The 27,880-nt window shown below is 32.3% G+C and overlaps 2 protein-coding genes across 2 annotated transcripts in view; one reads left to right on the top strand and one right to left on the bottom strand.

Moving 5' to 3' along the window:
- Positions 1-5,011, top strand: part of LOC139489433 (uncharacterized) — a 175,655-nt gene extending 170,644 nt beyond the window's left edge. The window contains exons 111-113 of the mRNA XM_071275756.1: positions 823-1,120; positions 2,304-2,338; positions 3,525-5,011. Of these exons, the coding sequence (XP_071131857.1) occupies positions 823-1,120; positions 2,304-2,338; positions 3,525-3,586 (395 nt within the window). The 3' untranslated portion in view covers positions 3,587-5,011. The remainder of the gene's footprint in view (positions 1-822; positions 1,121-2,303; positions 2,339-3,524) is intronic.
- An 11,933-nt stretch (positions 5,012-16,944) lies between these two features.
- LOC139489507 (evolutionarily conserved signaling intermediate in Toll pathway, mitochondrial-like) overlaps positions 16,945-27,880 on the bottom strand; it is a 34,557-nt gene continuing 23,621 nt past the window's right edge. The window contains exons 2-6 of the mRNA XM_071275990.1: positions 26,093-26,134; positions 20,914-21,561; positions 20,068-20,291; positions 19,287-19,500; positions 16,945-17,237 (exon numbers count right to left, since the gene is read on the bottom strand). Coding sequence (XP_071132091.1) covers positions 16,966-17,237; positions 19,287-19,500; positions 20,068-20,291; positions 20,914-21,547 — 1,344 coding nt within the window. The 5' untranslated portion in view covers positions 21,548-21,561; positions 26,093-26,134 and the 3' untranslated portion in view covers positions 16,945-16,965. The remainder of the gene's footprint in view (positions 17,238-19,286; positions 19,501-20,067; positions 20,292-20,913; positions 21,562-26,092; positions 26,135-27,880) is intronic.

Here is a 27,880-nt window from a genome sequence, read left to right on the forward strand (position 1 = left end):
CAACATAACACCAGAGACCAAATGACATAGAAGTTATAACAACTGTAGGCCTAACCCAGAGTCTTGAATGTTAATTGTCACCAGAAGTCTAAGCTTTTGACTAAGTTAGTCAGCCAGTCATTGCAATTCAGTTAATTTATCTATTGTTTAGTCAGGGACATCCCACAACTCAGTATCCTGCAGCCCACAGTCATGCTCCCATTTAAAGCAGTACTATCCTGTAGAACATCAGTCCCTTTGTCTGTGCAATCTTCATTTTTCTCAGGAACTACAAATTAATGTTTCTGAAGTTTTAAATCAAATTCATGTGAGCATGCAATATCCTGTGATGCCTTAGTTATCACATTCATTGCTCATCAACTTCCTGTCTACAAAGTATAGGAATTGGGGGTATCATTTATTAGCACAGTTCAGGGTTGTTTTGTCACTATCTGTCCATTATAAGAGTTTGTTAACGAATGGGTTTTCAATGTGGCGAGAAAATTCCTCATCATAAGTCGGGCTTCAGCTGCTCCCTAAACTATATATTTACCTACATATGCCTTTGTTTTTTTGTGCTGTCTCACCCGTAGTTACAAATGAAAGGAGATATGAAGTGAATATTAACTAATAACTCTGTGTTAGGATGCTAACACAAAAGTCGCCAAAACGGACCCCAAATCATTGTTCTGCGGTATCCACTGTTTCATTCTATTAAAAGCATTTTGCATTTTTCACAATTTTTGCAGTTTCCATGGTTACGACGGCCATTTGGAAATTCCAAAGTCAAAGTCATAAGTAAAATATTAAGACATTAACCAATCTCATTGAATTTTTTTCCAGCAAAGGATAACAGTAGCTATCCCTGTGATTATACTCACAGAGCCGTGAATTTTGATCTATATTACAACTGTGTATGTTCACAAGAGTTTACCGGTCTACATTGTGAAGAGGATGTAAATGAATGCCTTAGCAAACCTTGTCCAGATTCATACACCTGTACCAACAAATATGGTGGATATGATTGTTCTTGTCCTGACTGTGGATTGGCTACTTGGGCTAAAGCTGTGATTGGTCTTTCTGTAATTTTAGTATGCGTTATTATAGTAGCAGTAATAGTGTGGTGCAGGAAGAAAATAAGGTATACATGCATGTAATTTCTTATTAAGAAAACTTAATGTTAACCTAACTTGAAAGACTCTGAAGTTTTATATTTGTAAAATGATCAAAGATTAATTCAAAATACAATTACAGTCAAACCTGCATTAAGCAGTCACTCATAGGAAGTATCAAAAGTGACTGTTCAATAGTGGTGACCATTCAAATGAGGTTCTGAAAAGAACTCTGATTTTAGATTGGGGGAAATTGTTTCAGGGTTTTTAATTGGTAGAGTAATTGTTTGTGTGAGCAAATAAGTAAAAAAAGAAAGGCAAAAGATACCAAAGCTACATTAAATCTTGTTAGTCAATATCATACCATGGCTAAAAAAGAAAAAAGACAAACATACAAACAACTGTTCAAAAACCACAACACAAAAAACTAAAGACTGAGCAACCAAAAAAACACTGGGGGTGATCTCAGGTGCTCTAGAATGATAAGCAAGAACCTGCTCTACATGTGGCACCCATCTTGTTGCTCATGTTAGTACTAACCCAGTAATAAGTCTTATTTGGTATGTCACATTTGGGATGTGAGGGGGAAGGGGGCGGTAAGACAAGATTGTAGTTATGGCAACTGGAATATATCCACTCTCATCTATGAAATGGATATTCCATAACAGTCAACTAACTTGTGATGGCATCTGTTAAAGTACAGATAAGAGGGATAATTTCAACTTAACCTTTTTACCAAAAGCTTAATTCCAGTGCTCTAAAATTTGAAGAACACATTTGCAACAGTTAATATTCATGAATAAATAAGTTGATAATGCAGTTTTGAATGGAAACTGAAAAGATTGAAACACGATAAATTCAAAAATTCACATTCTTTTGCGCAACCTCAGTTGCAAACAGGTTCTATTCTCATTTTGACTTCAATACTGAAGATGTTATATCACCATTGATTTACCCCTATTAGTATTTGAGCATGTCTTCTTATTTTTATATCATATGCATTTCAAACTTCAATGTATATTAGATTCACTCAAATTAAAAGATGTTATTTTTCAAAAAAAAATAATGTTTTTAACTTTTATTTATGTAGTGGATGCTAGACATTAAACTTTTACAGTTGCACAGTTTTTTGTAGAATTATGAAGAACTTAAATAAATTAAATTATTGTGTTGTCTTGTTTCGTATGTGTAGTTTTCATTTTACTTTTTCAGGGACTCAAATAAATGGGCCAGGGTGCATCCTGCTTGTAAGTTTTTAAAAAGAATATGAAAGGCTGCATATGCTTATACACTTAAATATATTTGAGTTTTAGATATTTGCTCAAAATTTGGGTTTCTATTTTGCATTCTATACTTTGGGCACCTTAAGTTTTTCTTTCAAAAGATAAACACACATGTTTTTGTAAAACATTTGAAATATATTCTTAACTTTTAGTATGCTCTAATTTTTAAATGTTCAAGATTTTATCAACACTTATTTTTTCATGAAAAATGGTATGTAAAATAACCTTTTACAAAATTAAATCAAATTTCATTTTTCAAAAACAGGCATCTTTTAAAATCAGTGGGAAAATACATTATTATATCACATTTTGACATGACAAAAGTACTAATTCGCCTTTTCAGAATCTAAAGGACTGAGGGTATTCTCATTGTTCGTACATCAAAATGAAAATAAAGCTATGTCATTGGATGCATTTCCATTGTTTAGAACGTTTTGGTGTACACTTTTGAAAATATTACCCAGAATGCATTAGATTCTGAAACTGCGAATTTACCTGTAAGTGATCTCATTACTTCCCCTGTATCTGTATTGTATGATCTTACTTCCAAATAGACAGTACACTCAGAACTTGCATACATGTATTTTCTATCTACAAATAAAATTCCTTGGCCTTCTTTTGAAGTTGACAGATCATTGTACATTTTGCAGAATTTAACACATTTTGAACATTTTCAGCAAACTGCACTTTTTTAGGCAAAGTAGATGTAGTAATTTTGAATTTTAGCAATTATCTTTTGCACTTGTTCCACTGTGTTAACATTTAAGTGAAAACCTGTGAGTTATTCTTATGACCCTTGGAGACAGACTAAGATTTTCAAAAAAAGTAGATGTTAAGCAAAGGCTCTGGGAATGTTGTAAAAGAACTATTTTATTTTGTCTATTACAATTCTGAAATTTTAAAACTAATTGAAACCAAGGATTTGTTTAGTAAGACTTACTATACAAATCCTTATTTAAAATAATACATTATCAAAACTTCACATGCATTTTTGATTCAAAATGAAGTTATTTAAAGAATTATATATCTAGTTTTGGATACTTTCATTGACATCAGATAAATGATAATATTGTCATTCAAAGTTTATAATCAATAAGCTTTAAGTTTGGGAAATGATTGTGTACTAATTTTTGCTTGTTTTTTTTCCCAGATCATTCACATTTCAATCAGCAAAGGCAGATCTCTGACAATATCAGACTTGTAGATATGTAATGAATTTGCCTGTGATATTTACAATTGACATCAGTATTGAGATGACTAATTATGACCTTGAAACGAAAGAAACTATTGATATATTTTAAGATTTATAACTTGTCATATTTTTCTTCTGATGAATAATGTAATATATTTTTATTCTATTTATTTTTTTATTTTTATGCATATTTCTAGTTAAATATGTGTGTTTTCTCAGCAAGTTCATCCTACTTTTATGTTGTTCTGAAACTTGTTAGTTCAAAATTTTTAATAAATAGCAGTTGAACAATAGTCCATTTGCCAATTACCGATTTGATTCTGTTATTACACACTTTTTAAACAAATTCCTTCCCTTTGTCAATCGTAAACAGGTTCCATACCGGACAAAATTTGCTTTTGCCAATGCAAAGCATGATAAATTGATGTAACTGCCGTTACACTAATTTTTCATGAAAAATAATTTCTGATGTCAAAAGTATTTAGCTTAACAACAAATTAATGTAATTAAAAGATTTGAAAACTTTAAAGATTACTCACATTACGCACAGGTAAATTTGCTCTTTCTGGTAGCTCTCCATAGTAAATAAAAAATTATGTCCCTCATATGGGAGACAAGTAAAAAAGGGATTTCTAATTACAGGGTCAATTACGGGAATTGGCAAATAGCCTATTAATTTGAACACACGTTATCACATGATGATGAATTGTATCTGAAAAAAAAAGAAGGATGTATTGACTCAGTAAAACTCAGTTTCTGGAGACCTCAATGATCAGTTAAACAAAAAATGTTACATCTTAAGTTGATGTAAGTCATGTAAAATTATGTATAATTACAATCAAATTTAGCAGCAAAATTAGTATAATTTCTTTTATTGATATTAAGTATTGCATTTGTACAATAACATTGGAATTGCTGTTATAATTCAGTGGGAGCAATGAAATAATCACTACAAACACATTAACTAGAAGTGGGTTGGTTATAATTGAGTTTTATTGAATAAATACAGCATTTACCAAATGTAAAAAAAATGCTAATTATTAAATGATTTTAATGCTTTAATATTTAAAGAACTATAACAAACAAGAACTAATAAAAATCAACCTGAGGATTTACAAAACCAAATAATATTTTTTACTGATTTTTTTTTTCTTTCTAACAGTTCATTGTCAATCTTTTGCCATACATTTTTTGATATATTTGGTTCTAGATTTGAGTGAAAAAATGTTTTAAACATAAATTTTCTGTGCAACACCAAAGATCTACAATGACTTTTTTTAAGAAATAATAAATCAAATCCAATTCACTTCCTTATAGTAGTCAATGTTTCTTTTTGCATGTTAAATGTGAAATTTCTGGTACATGTACATGTATTGAGTTTCATTTATTTATTTATTGTAAAGTTTTTTCTGCTAATAAATATTTTCTGTTGTCCATCTCTATTATTTGTTTTGTTTACTTTTCCAATGTGTTTACAAACAGCATACATATCAAAATAAATGTTTTAGGGCAAGAATTGTAGAGACAATTTTGCCCTAGTGTGTGTTCATCATAACTAGCTATCCTTCATTCTAGCAATAAAATAGTGAAAATATCCTTTTTTATACGAAATGTATATACAATGCACTTATAGTGATTTCTGTTTATCTATAACAACTGTTGGTTGACCATTATGGAATATCTGTTTCACAGATTGATTGATTGTTTGTGTTTTAAACGCCAGTTTTCGGTTATTTCATCACGGTCAGTTTTATTGGATGGAGGAAGCAGTAATGCCCAGAGAAAACTACAGTCCTTCAATAGGAAAACTGACAATCCTAGTCAATAGAGATTGGAGTCAAGTGATCCTGCACAAGCAGGGTTCTTATTCACAACCTCAGTGTTGACTAACTAGTGATAACAGTAGGAGAACTACTTAGACTACTAGGCCACCAAGGCCCCCCTGTTTCACAGATGATGATAACATGTTCCAATTGTAACCACAATCCTGTACTCTCTTTCTAAAACAAACAAATTGTCATTGGAGTTATTGCCCTTAAAAGACAAGTTGTACCATTTTTTTTATCATGTTTGGATATAATAGATAAAGAGAGAAACTTCAAATACCAAAAAGAATCAACAAGTCAAGATTGAAAAATAAGTCTTCATGGTCAAAATCATCAGATGACTCCATATTAGAGTAACTGCCCTTTTGTAATGATTTTTTTTCATCATTAAGGTCTTTCCTTTCTTAAATGGAAAGACCTTACTGTATTTCGTTTGTTTATTATTAGGTCTTTCAACCTTTCAGGTGAAAGACCTATTGTTTTTGTTCTGATTATTATTATTATTAGGTCTTTCAACCTTTCAGTTGAAAGACCTATTGTTTTTGTTCTGATTATTATTTTTTTTTTTCTTCCGCCAAATTTTTTTTCCTTCACTGTTTTTTTGTTTCGCAAGATGTCGCTTAGATAAATGGTATATGATATGGAACAGTTGATACGCTTCTGAAACTGACACCGCGTAACAAAAAACTTGACCTTGTAAGAGTTATCTCCCGGAACACTGTTTTTCTTGTGGCCACTACTCCTTCGCAACCGTATCAGAAACCGACAAATTTTTTTTTCCAAATTGCTCGTTATATCCTTAGAATGTTCTGTTTCATTTCAACCGAAGCTATCCGGAGACTCCATATGAGAGTTATCCCCCCTTTTATATATGATATCAGTGATATGCATTTCTAACTGGTAAACTATAAGTGATAGAGACCTAGGGTCTTTTAATTTAAGATCCTTGGTAAAAAAAAATGAAAATTAGGTCAAGGTCAAAGGTCAAGGTCAAATTCTAAATTTTTATTTTGGCTTATTTTCACCTTTTTTCATTAACCTTATAAGATATCGACAATTTTTGTTTACTAAATTGTTAGTTGCGACATGTCGTAACTTATAAATTTTGGTTGCAAGGGTGCGTAAACAATAAAAGGGAGTTTTCGCCCCTCTTATATTAAGAATTATGCGTAAAGTGATTTTACTCATGAACCATACATATTAAGGAACTAGTGTCTTTTTATTTGAGATGTTTAGTCTTTGACCTTGAAATTGAGGTCAAGGTCATAGGTTAATTGGACGTTCTAGATTTTGACCTTTACTTAAAATTCATAGTTATACATCATTAAGCCATAGGAACTGACATTTTCAACTGAATTTTAATATTTTCATATCTAAATAGATCATTATTGGTTGAAAGACCTTCAATTGTTCTTTGAACAATTGGTTTTTAATTATTTTTTTTTTTCTTCCGCCAACTTTTTGTTCCTTCACTGTTTTTTTGTTTCGCAAGATGTCGCTAAGATATATGGTATATGATATCGAACAGTTAATACGCTTCTGAAACTGACACCACGTAACAAAAACCTTTACCTTGTAAGAGTTATCTCCCCAAACACTGTTTTTCTTGTTATCTCTAAGGCTTCTCAACCGTATAAGAAACCGACAAATTTATTTTTCCAAATTGCTCGTTATATCCTCAGGATGTTCTGTTTCATTTGGACCGAAGCTATCCGGAGACTCCATATGAGAGTTATCCCCCCTTTTATATATGATATAAATGATTTGCATTTCTAACTGGTAAACCATAAGTGATAGAGACCTAGGGTCTTTTGATTTAAGATCCTTGGTCCAAAAAAATGAAAATTAGGTCAAGGTCAAAGGTCAAGGTCAAATTCTAAATTTTGATTTTGGCTTATTTTCACTTATTTTCATTAACCTTATAAGATATCGACAAATTATTTTTACTAAATTGTTAGTTGCGACATGTCGTAACTTATAAATTTTGGTTGCAAGGGTGCGTAGACAATAAACGGGAGTTTTCGCCCCTCTTATATTTAGAATTATGCGTAAAGTGATATTACTCATGAACCATACATATTAAGGAACTAGTGTCTTTTGATTCGAGATGTTTAGTCTATGACCTTGAAATTGAGGTCAAGGTCAAAGGTAAATTGGACGTTCTATATTTTGACCTTTGCTTTAAATTCATATTTATACATCATAAAGCCATAGGAACTGACATTTTCAACTGAATTTTAATATTTTCATATCAAAATAGATCTTTATTAGTTGAAAGACCTTCAATTGTTCTTTGAACAATTGGTTTTTAATTATTATTATTATTAAGGTCTTTCCTTTCTTAAATGGAAAGACCTTACTGTATTTCGTTTGTTTATTATTATTATTATTATTCTTTTTCCTCGTCCGTTTTCAAAGTCCAAAATCAAGAAAAGTACGCAACATATCCAAATGATCTTTGGTATCATGTATCGGAGGTATAATATCTATCTTGTATTAGAATAACCAAGGTTTACTGTTTACCTTATAGGAGTTATCTCCCCAATTACAAAAAACACTGTTATCACTACTCCTCATAAACTATAAGACTTAGCGGCAAATGGTTTTTTTTAAAATGTTCCTTGCCAAAAGTTACAACTTCAAATAACTTTAACCGAAGCGATCCAGTGACCTTTTATAGGAGTTATTTCCCCTTGAATATTTAAATTTTCGATATGCATATAAATCTCATGAACCGTAAGTCATAAAGACTGCGGGTCTTCAGATTTGAGTTCATTGGACCAAAACTAGAAAATATAGGTCAAGGTCAAAGGTCAAGGTCATATTTTAGATTTTCAAAAGTTTTTCATTTCCCTATAACTATTGAACGGTTATAGATACAGAAAAATTAAGCAGTTGAAAATGATTGGTACTTCAAGGGGCAACTTTTTTACATTATGACTATACTGATTTTACCATCATGTAAGGGACATAACTCCCATTGATGGTTTTTAAAAAGCCATTTTTAGGCAAAACTCATTAACAAAAGGTCCTTGACCCATACGGTCTTTTGCAATGACCTTGTGGAGCAATGACCTTGACGAAGGTCACAAGGTCAAAGGTCAAGGTCATCAAATTATGTGTTTTTTGGCACTATTTAAACAGTTTTATGTGTGTTTGAATTCCAACCAATCAATCAATCAATCAATCAATCAATCAATCAATCAATCAATCAATTAATCAATCAATCAATCAATCAATCAATCAAAGCAAGTTTCCGTTTCATGTGTTTAATACGGGATCCAAGGTCTCTTTTTTTCGCTTGTTTTAATTGACACTTTCCAACGTGTTTAACCAACGTGTTTAACCAACGTGTTTTACCAACATGTTTTACCAACGTGTTTAACTAACCAACCAACCAACCAACCAATCAATCAATGCATGTTTCTGTTTCATGTGTTTCATACGGGATCCAATGTTGTTTTTTTTCGCTTGTTTTAATTCAGCCTATCCAACCAACGTGTTTAACCAACGTGTTTAACCAACGTGTTTAACCAACGTGTTTAACCAACGTGTTTAACTAACCAATCAATCAATGCATGTTTCCGTTTCATGTGTTTCATACGGGATCCAAGGTTTTTTTTCGCTTGTTTTAATTGAGCCTATCCAACCAACGTGTTTAACCAACGTGTTTAAACAACGTGTTTAACCAACATGTTTAACCAACGTGTTTAACTAACCAACCAACGTGTTTAACCAACCAACCAATCAATCAATGCATGTCACGTTTCATGTGTTTCATACGGGATCCAAGGTTTTTTTTTTTGCTTGTTTTAATTGACCTTTTCCAACGTGTTTAATCAATCAACGTGTTTAACCAACGAGTTTCACTAACATGTTTAACCAACGTGTTTAACTAACCAACCAACGTGTTTAACCAACCAACCAATCAATCAATGCATGTCACGTTTCATGTGTTTCATACGGGATCCAAGGTTTTTTTTTTCGCTTGTTTTAATTGAGCCTATCCAACCAACGTGTTTAACCAACGTGTTTAACCAACATGTTTAACCAACGTGTTTAACTAACCAACCAACGTGTTTAACCAACCAACCAATCAATCAATGCATGTCACGTTTCATGTGTTTCATACGGGATCCAAGGATTTTTTCCCGCTTGTTTTCATTGAGCCTATCCAACCAACGTGTTTAACCAACGTGTTTAACCGACGTGTTTAACCAACGTGTTTAACTAACCAATCAACTTGTTTAACTAACCAACCAACGTGTTTAACCAACCAACCAATCAATCAATGCATGTCACGTTTCATGTGTTTCATACGGGATCCAAGGTTTTTTTTCGCTTGTTTTAATTGAGCCTATCCAACCAACGTGTTTAACCAACATGTTTAACCAACGTGTTTAACTAACCAACCAACGTGTTTAACCAACCCACCAATCAATCAATGCATGTCACGTTTCATTTGTTTCATACGGGATCCAAGGTTTTTTTTTCGCTTGTTTTAATTGAGCCTATCCAACCAACGTGTTTAACCAACGTATTCAACCAACGTGTTTAACCAGCATGTTTAACCAACGTGTTTAACTAACCAACCAACGTGTTTAACACAACCAACCAACCAAACAATCAATGCATGTCACGTTTCATGTGTTTCATACGGGATCCAAGGTTTTTTTTCGCTTGTTTTAATTGAGCCTATCCAACCAACGTGTTTTACCAACATGTTTAACCAACGTGTTTAACCAACATGTTTAACAAACGTATTTAACTAACCAACCAACGTGTTTAACCAGCCAACCAATCAATCAATGCATGTTTCCGTTTCATGTGTTTAATACGGAATCCAAGGTCTCTTTTTTTTCGCTTGTTTCAAGAGACCCTATATCAAGTGTTTAATTAATAAACCAATCATCCAACCAACCAACCAACCAACTAATCAATAAATTAATCAATCGATATATATGATATATTTATTTATGACAGTATAATTAAAAGAAAATGGAAGGAAAGACCTATCAATTATTCAAGAAGAATTGAACTTTAATTATTATTCTTTTTCTTCCGCCGTTTTTCAAAGTTAATCGGTGATAAAAGTACGCAAGATATCAAAATGATCTTTGGTATCAAGTATCGGGTTAATAAAAGCTATCTTGTAAAAGGGGCACCGAAGTGTACTATTTACTTTATAGGAGTTATCTCCCTAATTACAAAAAACACTGTTATCGCTATATCTCATAAACTATAAGACTTAGCGGCAAATGGTTTTTTTTTAAATGTTCCTTGCCAAATGATACAAGTTCAAATAATTTTAACCGAAGCGATCCGGTGACTTATTATAGGAGTTATTTCCCCTTGAATATTTAAATTTTCGATATGCATATAAATCTCATGAACCGTAAGTCATAAAGACTGCGGGTCTTCAGATTTGAGTTCATTGGACCAAAACTAGAAAATATAGGTCAAGGTCAAAGGTCAAGGTCATATTTTAGATTTTCAAAAGTTTTTCATATCCCTATAACTATTGAACGGTTATAGATACAGAAAAATTAAGCAGTTGAAAATGATTGGTACTTCAAGGGGCAACTTTTTTACATTATGACTATACTGATTTTACCATCATGTAAGGGACATAACTCCCATTGATGGTTTTTAAAAAGCCATTTTTAGGCAAAACTCTTTAACAAAAGGTCCTTGACCCATACGGTCTTTTGCAATGACCTTGTGGAGCAATGACCTTGACGAAGGTCACAAGGTCAAAGGTCAAGGTCATCAAATTATGTGTTTTTTGGCACTATTTAAACAGTTTTATGTGTGTTTGAATTCCAACCAACCAACCAACCAATCAATCAATCAATCAATCAATCAATCAATTAATCAATCAATCAATCAATCAATCAAAGCAAGTTTCCGTTTCATGTGTTTAATACGGGATCCAAGGTCTCTTTTTTTCGCTTGTTTTAATTGACACTTTCCAACGTGTTTAACCAACGTGTTTAACCAACGTGTTTTACCAACATGTTTTACCAACGTGTTTAACCAACCAACCAACCAACCAACCAATCAATCAATGCATGTTTCTGTTTCATGTGTTTCATACGGGATCCAATGTTGTTTTTTTTCGCTTGTTTTAATTCAGCCTATCCAACCAACGTGTTTAACCAACGTGTTTAACCAACGTGTTTCACCAACGTGTTTAACCAACGTGTTTCACCAACGTGTTTAACCAACGTGTTTAACCAACGTGTTAAACCAACATGTTTAACCAACGTGTTTAACTAACCAACCAACGTGTTTAACTAACCAATCAATCAATGCATGTTTCCGTTTCATGTGTTTCATACGGGATCCAAGGTTTTTTTTCTCGCTTGTTTTAATTGAGCCTATTCAACCAACGTGTTTAACCAACGTGTTTAACCAACGTGTTTAACCAACGTGTTAAACCAACGTGTTTAACCAACGTGTTTAACTAACCAACCAACGTGTTTAACCAACCAACAAACCAATCAATCAATGCATGTTTCCGTTTCATGTGTTTCATACGGGATCCAAGTTTTTTTTTTCGCTTGTTTTAATTGAGCCTATCCAACCAACGTGTTTAACCAACGTGTTTAACCAACATGTTTAACCAAAGTGTTTAACTAACCAACCAACGTGTTTAACCAACCAACCAACCAATCAATCAATGCATGTCACGTTTCATGTGTTTCATACGGGATCCAAGGATTTTTTCCCGCTTGTTTTCATTGAGCCTATCCAACCAACGTGTTTAACCAACGTGTTTAACCGACTTGTTTAACCAACGTGTTTAACCAACGTGTTTAACTAACCAACCAACTTGTTTAACTAACCAACCAACGTGTTTAACCAATCAACCAATCAATCAATGCATGTCACGTTTCATGTGTTTCATACGGGATCCAAGGTTTTTTTTCGCTTGTTTTAATTGAGCCTATCCAACCAACGTGTTTAACCAACATGTTTAACCAACGTGTTTAACTAACCAACCAACGTGTTTAACCAACCCACCAATCAATCAATCAATGCATGTCACGTTTCATGTGTTTCATACGGGATCCAAGGTTTTTTTTTCGCTTGTTTTAATTGAGCCTATCCAACCAACGTGTTTAACCAACGTATTCAACCAACGTGTTTAACCAGCATGTTTAACCAACGTGTTTAACTAACCAACCAACGTGTTTAACACAACCAACCAAAAAATCAATCAATGCATGTCACGTTTCATGTGTTTCAAACGGGATCCAAGGTTTTTTTTCGCTTGTTTTAATTGAGCCTATCCAACCAACGTGTTTAACCAACATGTTTAACCAACGTGTTTAACCAACATGTTTAACAAACGTATTTAACTAACCAACCAACGTGTTTAACCAGCCAACCAATCAATCAATGCATGTTTCCGTTTCATGTGTTTAATACGGAATCCAAGGTCTCTTTTTTTTCGCTTGTTTCAAGAGACCCTATATCAAGTGTTTAATTAATAAACCAATCATCCAACCAACCAACCAACCAACTAATCAATAAATTAATCAATCGATATATATGATATATTTATTTATGACAGTATAATTAAAAGAAAATGGAAGGAAAGACCTATCAATTATTCAAGAAGAATTGAACTTTAATTTTTTTTGTTTTTTTTTTGTCTTATAATTAAAACAAGAGTGCACACACTGAAATGTCTTCTTTACTAATCATTGATATTATGTTGATATTCCTAAACATAAAGCTTTACTACAACTATCACATAAACTTAACATGATCCAAGAAAACAAGAGTGCACACACTGAAATGTCTCGCCTTCTTTACTAATCATTGATATAATGTTGATAGTCCTAAATATAAAGCTTTATTACAACTTTCACATAAACTTAACATTAACCAAGAAAACTAAACATTGACCAATGAACCATGAAAATGAGGTCAAGGTCAAATTAACCATGCCAGGCAGGCATGTACAGCTAACAGTTCTTCCATACGACAAATATAGTTGACCTATTGCTTATAGTTTAAGAAAAACAAACTAAAACACAAAAAACTTAACACTGAGCAATGAACCATGAAAATGAGGTCAATGTCAAATAAAACCTGCAAGACTGACATGTACATCATAAAATATTTCCATACACCAAATATAGTTGACCTATTGCATATATTAGAAATCAAAGTGATTCAAATCACTCATGGAAAGATTAGAAGAGTAGTTTGAATAATTTCATATTAAGGTATGGTGGGGGAAAATGAACATAAATAAAACACTTTTGCTGAAAATTGCAATAACAGCAGGTCTTTAGAAGGAAACATGCTTTTCCAGTATGAGGATAAAATTGGCTCAAAATAAATACTATGGGTCTCTTATTTTGCACAATTTTATTTAAACTGCAGTTTATATCTTATCCAAATAATGTTGCCTGTTCTGAACATGTTTTTAAAAAAAACCAAACAAGCTGTCAGAGCGACAGCAAACCGGATTTATTAATATTTATCCGTGTCCTGGCATTTTTCAATATTACAAGAACCATAAATGATGCAGGGTTAAAGTGAAAATCATCAATATCAAACTTGACCTCCATTTTGTCATCAGTAACAACATATTAAAATTTGAAAAGCTTTGGTTGAATGGTTCATGAGTAAATGCAACAACATGACTGGTAACACAATTTTTCAATCTTTCAAGAACCATAACTCCAGAACCGTAAAAGTCAAAATCATCATTATTAAACTAGACCTCCGTTTTGTTGTCAGCAACAACATATTAAAATTTTAAAAGCTTTGGTTGAACGGTTCATGAGTTAATGCACGGACAGGACTGGAAACGCCATTTTTCAATCTTTCAAGAACCATAACTCCAGAACCGTAAAATTCAAAATGGTCATTATTGAACTTGACCTCCATTTTGTTGTCAGCAACAACATATTAAAATTTTAAAAGCTTTGGTTGAATGGTTCATGAGTTAATGCACGGACAGGACTGGAAACGCCATTTTTCAATCTTTCAAGAACCATAACTCCAGAACCGTAAAAGTCAAAATGGTCATTATTGAACTTGACCTCCATTTTGTTGTCAGTAACAACATATTAAAATTTTAAAAGCTTTGGTTAAACAGTTCATGAGTTAATGCATGGACAGGACTGGAAACGCCATTTTTCAATCTTTCAAGAACCATAACTCCAGAACCGTAAAAGTCAAAATGGTCATTATTGAACTTGACCTCCATTTTGTTGTCAGTAACAACATATTAAAATTTTAAAAGCTTTGGTTAAACAGTTCATGAGTTAATGCACGGACAACATTTGGTTCCCGCCCGGCCGCCCGCCGTACATCCCCAAATCAATAACCGACATTTTTGTCACAAAAATCCGGTTAAAAATTGCAAATCAAAAATTCTTCTAGTAAATGTTACCAACTATCCTTGTAAGACATAAAATCTAGACCAACAGCTATTGCCTAAGAACTTGAAAGTGTCAACAAAAATAATCTAAAAATGTTATTTTGGGGCATTTTGTAAGTTGAAACAGAGGTTATATGACATTGAAGATTAAAAGTTGTAGAGTGCCTTTTGATCAATTTTTAATTTAGTATTTTTCGTTACACAGGGCATTGAAAATGTACCTTTTCAATGTAAACAAATTAAAAAAACTTATTTTATTGAAATGTGGATTCTTTCTTGATTGCAAAAATATATATTCACTTATAACAAAAATTCAAATGACTAAAATAGGCATAATGATTGATAAGGAATAAACTAATAAACAATGGTTTGTTATAACTAAAAGTTTAAAAATTTTAAAACTGTTTCAAGCCAATTCCTGATAAAAAAAAATGTGAACTAATCTAAATTGTTGATTAATTACAGATGATTATTGGAAATTTATCAAGTAAATTATAGGCCTTACTTGAATACCTTTTATATATTCATGTTTAAATTAATATTTCATTTTTTAATCATTTATCTTTCAGATATAATTTACAGATTCACTTTATGTAATGTAGATCAAAAGTAATAGGCAATAAATAAATCCTTTTATACATGAAACATCTAATATATACATTTGTGTATTCAATTATGAGGTCAAATATTTGTATATTCAGATGTATATTGCAGGGCCTATTATGTAAGACAGGTTGATAAGTAATGTGGTGAATTTGATTGACAGTTTAGGAGGTGGGGCATTGTAATTAAAGGTCTACCTTGTCTCTGATTGTTTAGTGATAATGACAGTTGTCAATCATACTAGTATTGTATCAATACCCAATTACCTAATCAAAATGTTTTTAAAAAAAGCCTGCACATCAACACACCTTAATGACATACATTCTTGAATGAACTGCTCCAATAATATACCCATTTTTTCAGTTTATAGGTGTATTATGTGCACATACATGAGAACCATAGGGAACTATATCTCGTTAGGGAGGCCAGTGCCTTAGTAAAGATTTAGAACAAGTTCTAATCTTTCCAAAAACTACCAAAACTCAAAAACTTAACTGACCACTGAACCATGAAAATGAAGTCAAGGTCAGATAACACCTGCCAGCTACATTTGTATATCTTGCAATCATTTCATACACCAAATATACTAGACCTATTGCTTATACTATCTGAGATATGGACTTGACCACCAAAACTTAAACTTGGCATAGATGTTTTTCCTCCTGACCGGACATGACTTATAACTAGCAACATGGCGGCTGTAGCCTTCCAGAACACCCGTGTTCACCTCCAGTTTTTTAGGGTTCGAGCTGTTTGTTGATGTGTTTAGTTTTTTGAGTTACATGTTGGTTGTCTGTGTCAGTGTTGTTTTGGTGTTCTCATTTTTGTTCTGTCCTTTTGACACTTTGTATATAAATAAGATGAGGTAGGAGTGCCAATGAGACATTTCTCCATCCAAGTCATAATCAGGTTTTGAACAAGCTCTCAATGTAATAACTATCCCTTTTAAGAGGAGTATGTTCATTTCAAGTGATGTAAAGTTTTTTTTTTTTACTTCATAAGTATCCTGTGGTAATAGGCATTGTGTATAAGTTTCTACGACAGTAAAATGATCCTTGTCTGAGGGACAGTCCTTCATTTTTTGGGATAATTCATTTGAAGGTTTATTCACAATCTGATAATGTATTTAAAGTTTCTTTTTTAAGATAATACGATTACAGGTCATAGTATGGCCTTCAACACAGAGCTTTGGTCCAGACCAAACAGCAAGCTATAAAGGACCCCAAAATGACTAGTGTTAAACTTTTTAAACAGAAAAACCAAAGATCTAATCCATATACAAACAGAGAAATACCACACTAACAAACAACAGGCTCCCGACTCAGGACAGGTGCATAAACATGCAGCGTGTAAGGATAGCTTGTTAAACCGGTAAACAATATTGCAGTTGAAGGCAACACTTCTCCTTCAGAAATTTTGTGCTGTCGGGTCTGTCGAACAAGGAATAATATTGGTGTGGCCTAAGATGATGTGACAATATTTTGCACTTAAAATTTTGGTACAATGTATATTGTTTGATAAAAATAAAAAAAAACTCATAACATTAACCTAAACACTTTATTTGTTAGCTAGCACTTTGCTTTTGGTTTTGTTGTTCATATTTAACAACATCTGTCCCTTGACCTACTGTTTTAAGAGTAAATACAACAGGTATATGTTCTAAGTTTGGATTTGAATCTTGCAGGTATCTTATCCATGACACCAGAGAATCTCGAGTAGAACTTCCTGTTATGCACATTCCTAAAATAACACCATCTTCCTGTTCATGTACTGATTTCTTCAATACTATTGATGATGGCTTTTCTTCTTCAAAGATGGTTGTCCAGTTAAATAAATCTAGAAAAAAATGTTGAGCTGATTTAAACATCATAATTTCAATTGAAGTCTAATGATTAATTTGGTAGAAATGTTAAAGCGACAGTAGTTTATATAATTTCGATGAAATGTGTAAATATAATGGTAGTATTTTCCAATTTTGTTTCTGAATGAAATCTGAACCTATACATGTCAACACCACTATCTAGGTAGCCTTGAACCATTTATAGAAGAGACACAATTTTAATTTATCATTTATATGATAACTTTTCATAATATAATCTTGATCTTACATTTCCTTTTTAAGCAAAGAAATATTATGTGATATAGATACAATGGATAAGCGTTGATTCTTGAAAAAGAAACCATGAGCCCGCAGGGCGAATGGTTTGTTTTTCATGAATCAACGCTTATCCATTGTATCTATCACTTAAACTATTGTGATAATATCTTTTGAAATTTAATGCCTATTCTTAATTAGAAGGTATTGTAAGTGAGTTTAAATAACCATGTAATCGTGTCAAACGATCTATTACAATAAATTAGATATCACAATTAAATGGTAAAAAAATACAAATATATTATAACACAACACGTCTGCCCTGAAAGATCTTCATATCATCAGGCATCCGAATGTTATCTGTTTTTACAAAATAAGACATATTCGAACTTATTGATTTGAATTGATCTTAATGGAAATGGAGAATGTGTCAAAGGGACAACAACCAGACAAAAAACATTATATATAGTGCATATAATAAGTATGTTTCCGAAATTTCTAGCAATAAGCCTAATTCAAGACATATCACGATTTTCTACACAGCTACCTTTGCAAAGGTACTATTTCTGTACTAAAAATCTGTAGTACTGGAAATCTACTTTTAAAATTCAGTACTATTTTGTTACTTTAAAATTATTGTAATATTTAGGCACCTGTATTTTACAATACTTTATTTGTACTTGAAATCTAGGAACTACAGATTTTTGGTTACTACTGTTACATTTTCAGCATTTTGAATGTTTTTCTATTTCAAATCTCTAAAAAAGTTATAATTTTCATGGAATATTGCTATCATAGTTGGTATTATTTCTGTTCCAAAATATTAAGTTCAAATCAAGTACTGTAAAATACAATTACATTAATATTACAATAATTTTAAAGTAAAGAAATAGTACTAAATATTAAAAGTAAATTTCCAGTACTACATATGTTTAGTACAGAAATAGTACCTATGTAAAAGTAGCTGTGTAGCATAGGAATTTGCGAATTAAAATTTGTAAAATTATGTAGTAAAACAGATGAAATCATATAATATTAATTTATAAAACAAAAATTGACCAATATTATGCAATCCAGTTTTGTTTTGTTTGAAACATATGGAATAGCCAACCATTATCCGATAATAAACGACCAAAACGCCACAATAACATTCAAAACAAAAACAAAAACTAGAAATCTAGACTATTGGAACAACAAAGAGAATTTAGGGAGTCGAACCTAAACAGACAAGTCCTTAGCTTTAACTCATTTATCGTAACTACGAAACCTCGTGGCTACCAACTCATACTATACGATTACCTATTATGTATATATAAAGGTAAAAACCATGTGTGCCCGTTGTACCGATGTATATCATATATTCATTTATATATATAAAATATACTTATAAATCGTAACCGATTGTTAGCCCAGAGGTTTTGTCGATATGTTTATGTAAGTAACAAGTTACACAATTTATGGACGGGTTCGATTCCCAGTGAAGGCATATAGAAATTACAAAAATTAAAGGTAAGTTTTTAAAAATAATTCCATTAGTGAACAGAAATCAGGAAATTAGTCAATTCAAACTTAATGATATTAGGGACACAAAGGAAACAATAGAATATAATCTGGTGAGTCCACTTCAGCGACGGATTTAGGAAGCGTTGATTCTAGAAAAAGAATCCACTGTAAATGAATAGGCTGACGTCACCACAATGTTTAAGAATGACTGCCAGTTTACATTTTAAAATGAAACACTGTCAAATGAATTTAAATTCATCAAATCTATTAATATAAACTGAAAGTACCTTCCTCTTCATCTACTTTAACTTCAGGCTCAAGTTCAGGGTCAGCTCTTAATACAAAATATGTCTGCATTACATTTCTGAGGTAAACATTGTAACCACCATCTACAAAAACAGCTTTGTCAGGAGACAGTTTCTTAATTAGCTCCCTTTGTTTTTCACTTTGTGCACTAACAATAAATGTATCTTCATTTGGATTCTCTTCTGTTTCTGTTGTCTGAAAAATAAGTGAATTGAAATTCTCAACAAATGGATACTAATAAATATTTTGGGTTTATAAGGCTCTACACCATGCTTAATTTTAGTACAAAATGTATATATATCGGTAGTGTATTAAGTCGAACTTGTATAGAATAATATCATGGTTGTGTGTGTAGATGATTTAGGATCATTTGAGGAATGAATGTAATATTTTGTTTGCCTTTCATGTCACATCAACACACTAAATAACCAGCATATAGGGTTATTTTATTGATTGATTGCTTGCTGGCTGCTTAATTTCAAGTGGCAAATATTTCAGGACAAGTGCGCACCATATCTTTGAGATTATTTTGAATAGACACAACATATATTGCAGTCATTCCGTATAATTTAATTCTCAGTTTCCTTTTTAAATAGTAAATCATGAAAACACGTTGATGACCTCACAATCATATAAAAAAATTATTTCTATAAGCTAATAGACAATAGACCTTTAGTCAATCAGAAGATGTGTTACATTCAAAATTTAATTACTGTTACAGAATTGTACACACATATAGCATTGTATTAATACTATACCTACTTTCCACACAGTTAATTCATTGTTGATGTCAAAAGCCATACGTTTCAATGCTAGTTTGGCTAATTCTATTTTGTTATCTGGTAGAAGTTTAGGAATTGGCCACGGATTGGCATGTTTAAATTTAGGCAACCAATACATTGTCCGCTGTAGTTTTCTGGTTACATGTGAGTACTCTCCAAATACAGACAGAATCAGATTATAAAACTGAACATCTGGAATAACACCTGAAAACACAATAACATGATGAAAATATAGACAGTAAATAGTGTAAGCCAAAACTAAAGTTATTTAAGTGTCTGTGACTGTGTAATTGCCCAGTTCTGTTCACAATAATACCTTAACATGTTCCATAGGGGGGGGAAAGCAGTTGACTATAGTTACTAGTAACTGAAATTTGACAACATTTATTAGAAATGAGATTTTGTAAAATATCCACTTTAACAGAAACTGCTCAATTTATTCACAACTTCTTTTTTTTATCGAAGACTTTAAATGTATATTGACATTTAAATATCTTAACTTTTAGTTATTTATGATGCTGATTTGCTTTTTCAGTTGTGTATATACCACAGATCACAATTTATTCATACTAATGAGAAGAAATAAAATATTATTCAAACCACTAGTAACATAATCTGAAAATGTCACAGTCTTTATTTGTTACATCACAGAGGCAATGTATTTATGATTTCATGATTTGTGTTGTCATTAATGATAATGATGTTACACAAAACATAGAATACTTCTGATGTTCTGATATATTAAGAAAATAAAAAAAAAATAATTATTGCATATATATATATCAATGTACGATAAAAACTTCGGTCACACCAATAAGCATCTTACCATTTTTTCCCATTGTATCAAGTACTTCAATTGCACAATCTTGTTGTTTGGGATATCGTCTAAATTCAGCTTCAATTTTTGACCGTGGTTTTAATCTCTCCTTTGGAAATACATTCATTAAAGCTTTATATGCATTTAAATCATAGTTAAGATTGTATTCTTTCAGTTTATCTCTGGCAGCATATATAAATTCTACATGACCCCTTCTGTAGAGACCTTCTTTATCTAAATATATATTACAAGCTGTCTTGAATGTTTGCAAAGTCTTAGGTTTAGATTCTAAACTATCAAATATCAATGCTGATTTCTTGGTAAACTGTATAGCCTGTGGAGTTTTGGTGTATGTTTTAGGAATGAACCTCATGTCAATTTTATTTTTTCTGTCCCTTGGGTTTGGTTGATCTTCCTCAGGAGGTGGTGGGCTTTGAATGTCTTGGCTGGCTTCAAATTTTGGCCTCATCAGTCCTGTATCAGTTTCTTTTTTAATGATTTGAATGTTTTCCTTATCTGTTGAGATTATATCTTTATTCTCCTTACAACTGGGTACAGATGAATGATACAATGAGGACAACAACTTCTGTCTTTTTATAACAAGTCTGGCAATGCATTGCATAGGTTCAGTAATCTTCAACATATTTCTTTTCAAACCTTAAATAAATAAAAAAATTAAATATGTTATTGACTGATATTTTCATGCTAAAAATTTTGAAAACATCTAAAGAAAAGGACATGAACATGAGATAAATGTAGGGAAAACTAATTACTATGTATGAATACATGTACATGTGTATATGATCAATATATAGTTCACAGATAACTTTTGTCAACGTCAATATTAACAGACATTTTACTAGTATTAGTAATATGTTTTAAATAATATGTATGAATCTCAACTAGCTAATCATTTTCAAACTTATATATGTCTGCTGAGCAGTTGGGCATACAGAGTATATATCTCCTTGTATTTCCTATCATGATTTCCTTGATAGAGGGTTGCTGTTCACAAGGAAACTATTAAACCAAGACTTCCAAATGGTGCAGTTGAAATCATCCCTTCGTAAATTTTACAGACGCCATCACAAGTTGGTTGACCGTTATGGAGTAACCATTTCACTGATGATATTGGATATGTTTCTTACATCTTAACTACAACCCCCTTCCCTTTTCATGAAGGTGACCTACCAAATTAGACTATTTACCGGGTTTGCTATAACATGAGCAAAACAACCGGTGCCACATGTGGAGCAGGATCTGCTGACCCTTTCGAAACACCTGAGATCACCTGAGTTTTTGGTGGGGTTCATGTTGTTCAGTCTTTAGTTTTCTATGTTGTTCTTGTGTTCTATCTGTCTGTTTGTCTTTTTCATTTTAGCCATGGCGTTGTCAGTTTATTTTCGATTTATGAGTTTGACTGTTCCTCTGCTATCTTTCGCCCCTCTTTTGGTCCAAGCATCACAATTTTTTTGTTTTGTCATAAAAATATATTATATTTTGACTTGTAAATTTATACATCTATGATCTAATAAATATCTAATGATTCAAGAATCCTGGGATCCGTTCCCCCAAAACACATTCACGCCCATTCAGCAGTCGGAGATATAACTCTATAGGGTTATTACAGAAAATAACTTGCATGTGTTATAACAGATACTTTCATGAGATGTCTACTCTTTATTCCTTAAATTTTCTAAATCTGTAATAACATATGCTTGTTATTTGTAAAATTATTTCATTTATAGTGGGCTCTAGGGAACTCTTGAGACTTTGCGCAGAAACTAAATGCATAGCCTTGATAACTAATTTTTTAATTAAATTAATACATTTTTGATTGACCATGGTAAATCAATGAGTCGAGGATCATTAAGGGATAAACTTAGCTGTGATAACAAGGCTCAGTTATTAAAGGATTGTAACTTAATATATAAGACACTTGGGAATAACTGAGAAACTTGCGCAGAACCTCATTACATGCTCTGGTCATTATTTCTTACAATAAATTAAACTACATTGTAATTAAGCATGATGTATGTCTGAGCAAAATCTTTGAAGTGATGGTGATGTAGAGAAGCTGTGATAACACCCTTTAGTTATTACAGGCATATGTTTTCTGTAATAACATATAGGTGTACTATGCAAAATTGGAAAACTCTGAACTGTTATATCTTTAAATAGTTAAGTATACATATAGAAAAGAGTAATATCAATAGAACTTTTATACATTTTAACTAAACTAATGATGTATATTGTCCCTTTGAAACATGTAACATACATATGTTATCACAGTTCTTTGATTTTTTAGTCCACAGTGCCACATCAGCGTTTATTTTTGAAACTTGAAAAACTTGGAATAAAGGGCTGCATTTTGAATTGGATAAAAAGTTTTCTATCAGGGCGTATAAATACCACAACATCAACATGGTCAGACGTGGTGAGTGGTGTACCTCAGGGAAGTGTTTTAGGACCAGTTCTTTTCTTAACACTTATAAATGATCTTCCTGATGTAGTAGAGGGTAAAGTGAAAGTTTTTGCTGATGATTGTAAAGTTTATTCTAAAGTCTGATCAGATTATGAGCGATGTAAGTTACAGGAAAATTTGGACAGATTATGTGAATGGTCAGATATGTGGAAATTAAAATTTAATGCTGTTTTCACAGAGACCCATCGATTTATGCATTTTGACTTTCACTTTCAAATGGACGTCAAGTTACGAGAGAGTTCTTGTCCTCGAGACTCAAATATGCAAATATTTATATTTCACCTCCTTTGTAGGAGATCAATGTTTAACATGTAGAAGCCAACCACGATTTTTCACCCCCCAAAGGAGATTGGTATTAAGCATTTAGTTCCGACCACGATAACAATCGGAAGCTCTTGGATATTTAGATAGCTTGCATCGTAAATGAACGAGGTGTTACATTTTGGTCATTTGCACTGTTTTCTCGTGGTCACGTGATAATCTTTGAAAATGAAAGTCAAAATGCAGAAATCGATGGGTCTCTGTGAAAACTGTTAAAATATGGAAAAATAAAGGTTGGCAGGTAGGTGAAACTTACATAAATGAAGAGATAAATGAAAAATGAACAGATTGATGCCCGATTTATATAATTCCAAGGCCCTCAATCGGCACCAGAAGCGACGAAGCAGCGCATCTATTTTGGGTGGGCAAATATCCCCTTTTTGATATGGGACGAGCTCTGACGTCCCACGGCCCCAGCTTGTCTGGCAAAACAGCCGTTGGACGTCAGAGTAATCTCGGACTAAACAAATGTATGTTATTTTCCTGTAATAATCCTATAGAGTTATATCCCTGACCAGTGTTCTCCCCAGGCCGTTTTAGCGTCGCGGTACCGCGACGCTATATTTTTTCACCGTGATGCTATAATAATTCCCGCGACACTATAATTATTCGCGCGACGCTATAATTATTCCCGCGACGCTATAATTATTTTGAAGATGCTATTTTACTTGTCCTCAATTTTGAACTTTCATCTATTATCGATTATGATCATAAAAATTATATCACCTTTAATTGTAATCCCTTTAAGTCGGACACTAAAGGCAATTAAGAGATTAAATAGCTAGGTGTTAATTGCCCTCAGGGTGATAACTGTTTGGATGCGAATATCCCAAGCTGACACTTGCGACACGACTAATACCACGTGTCTGCAATAACCAATTTCGACATGGAAAAATGCAATCACAAAACAATTCGAAATCTACGTTTTGTATTACGAAACTTCAAAGATTGAAACGATTTTTATTTTTTTTAAAAAGGTCGTTTATTTGTGCAACTCTCCAAAAATTACTTTCTTTCTCTTCGGGTAATTATATACGAGAGCGAGAATTTTGGTTTAGAGCTAAAATAAGTTTAATACTTCTTTAAAAAGTTATCATAATTGGCTTAAGTTTATGTTTAATCCATTTAATGCATTAAAAGCGTCTTATTCATTCACAATCTCTTGTCAAACAATGTTTATTCTCGGACTCATTTTCGTAAATTTTTCTACGGCCGCCATTGCACAATTTTGAGTAAACTACGGATCGGAACCGGACCAGATATGACAAAAATCCGCATTTTCACGATATTGACAACAGATGGACAGTAGACAGAAAAAATATACCAAGAGAGAAAACTACTCTTAACAGACTATTTGTTAGATAACTTTGTTAAAAATACATATCATTTTAATGTAAAAATAAGAAACAACTGGATCTAATTCATTAAGTGCCATGAAACAATGAATTTCATAAACATGATAAAAAAAAGTTTTTAAATTGATTTTTTTTTGCTACTTTTGCTGCTTTATCTTTACTTGATATACTATAAAAAAAAAAAAAATTTTGTGTACTAGATATTTAGTTTTGTATATATACAGGTTGATCTATAATGAACCATTCATTCATTTGACTTATTGTTGGGTAACTGAAACCACATAATTATTTATTTTTATTTGGCACAAGAGGAAATGCTATCCAAAATTTCTGGGGAGAACACTGCTGACTGTTCAGGTTTGCCCCCTTTCACTTTCGCACCCTACACTTTTGCATTCTTTTTATTGGTTTTGTAATTTTCAATGCAAAGGTAATGCATAAGCAAAAGAAATAAATGGCTAAATAAAAAAATAAAAATAACTGCAAAAAGATAAAACCATAAAAAAGCAAACAAACAGCAGGCTTCGAGATCAAGTTATGGGGCAGCAAGTAAGTACATTATTTACAAGAACTGCATGTACATTTTTCTGAAAAACACCAGGTGGAGATAACATTTTTGAACTGGCCAAAAGTTGCATGCAGTCTTTTGTTTGTGCTTAAAGTGTTTAAGTTTGCATGTGCTACTCTTATATAAATACTATGTGCTACTATATATGTGCTGATATTAGACATTTGTTTTAATATATCTTGCTTAGCTTTTATTCTGCATGTGCTATCTATGTATTAATATATATGTGTGATGTCTGTATGTTTGTGTTGTATGTGTATCTGATGTTATTACATGTATGTTTTGTTTATTAATATCAGTCGGTTAAAGAGCTCTTAAGAGCTCATCTTCTTTTTGTCAGTTTGGAGAACTTGCTGCATTTTTCACAAATATGAGAAATTCATATGGTCTTCAATGTTATTTTCCTGGGATTTAATTATTTATAGTCTAATTGAACAGATGAAGGGACTCATTGCATACCAAACAACCCAACTATATGGGAAGGTTAAACTTTCTTCTGCTAAAATATTGATAAGTAGACGTCAGCGTGTGTTAATTTAGAACCAAGTTATTGCAGAACCGGAAGTAATTCTAGAACCAATTCATGTCTTAATACCATACATATAGATACGGCTACTAAGAACCAAATTGTAAACAACAGGTATAAAACGTTGTTATTGGTTTGGTCGAGAAAGCGTGTTTGTATGTAAATATAATCATTGGTCTAGTCGGTATATCACTTTAGATGACTTACGAAAAGAAAATTATATTATAAAAAAACAATTAATGATTTTGAAGAAAAGTAAACAAAATACGCTTGGTGTATATTTGTATAGAAGTGTTATCTCCCTTTCACTGTTACTGTTACAAGGCTTGACCTTTGTGATTTTCATTGTTTCATTGTCGTTTCCCTATTATTTACCAGTTAAAAAAGATCTTGAAAATAATTACTGATTGACAAACAATTTTGTTATCTGCTTGACCACAATATTTTTTCTCTCCATCAAATTGAGAAAGTTTGTATACTATCAAAGGGTCTACCAAGGCCCTCGAGCCGTGCAACCGTACTACATGCATGTGATCCCTAAACAAAATATATACCCACCAGCACAACTTCGTAAATGCATCTCATTCTAATTTTAGTGGTTGTCAGCAAACCTTCTTTAAAAAGGTTGGCACGACTTCAGAAAAAAAAATATATATGATTCATCTGTCTCGTCTCACTTTGTATACGTCGTGTAACCGTCGATCCTCCAGTCTGATTGTCAACTCTTCACATTTCAATCGTCTTAACCAATTTTGGAAGGGCTTATGTTACCACGTGTTTAACCGTTTAAGTCATTCGTATTCAGTTAACAGGTTTCATTTCAAATTATTGAAACCATGATGTACAGTCGGCTTACACACATTGATGATGTTCAAAACAAACATTATTTTTTTTGTGTGGTGTTCCTGTATCTCTTTTTTTTCACAACTACCAGCACCATGTCTTCAAGTCAACGTTTAGTTAAGATATTACCTGATATTACTATATAGATAAGGGTTCAACAAATCCTGGTGTCTTGGTGTAGATTAGGTTGCACAGAAACTCAGAATCAAAATAAAATTAATGTTCGCATGATCCTTGGCGTCTGTTTTGGATTGCAGCTTTATAACTGCATGTAGCTTTATAAACTCGAATATGCAATATTAATCCATTAGGGCATAAGTTCGGGGTGTTCTGAGATTGTAATGAAGGAGAATTAACCATAATAACTCAGAGGCTCTCGCGGATCATGGATATATGCTCCGTCCATCTGTCAGTCATTCACTTGATACTTGGTCTCAAGGGTGCACTATAACTCATACCCAGGAGGAGAGCATAAAATAAAACATATGATGTCCATTAAAACACAGCACTTTTAATCACACGTTAAAAATTTCTTCTAGCATTTGGTTATCTTGTCTAGATTTTTCACATTCGTCTATACTTCGTATTTTTATTTAATATATTGTTGCTTACAATTTGATAGTAGTATCAATGAAAAAACAACATAATAGCTGGGTGACAACTATGACATAATAAAAATTTATTCATTATAATTGGCATGGAACGACTCTTGACCATTAATTGTTCGCTATGAACTACACTGAACTTATGCCCAAAGTATAAACAGGTAAGTTTTCGCTAAAATGGGCTCTAATGTCGGCGCTCAAATGTCGCCTAGCAGTTAAAATTTGTTCGTCAAAATGTCCTGCGACCGTTAACAATGTATCGAGAAAATAAAA

This window comes from Mytilus edulis, chromosome 9 (assembly GCF_963676685.1).
Source record: "Mytilus edulis chromosome 9, xbMytEdul2.2, whole genome shotgun sequence".
Classification (NCBI taxonomy): domain Eukaryota; kingdom Metazoa; phylum Mollusca; class Bivalvia; order Mytilida; family Mytilidae; genus Mytilus; species Mytilus edulis.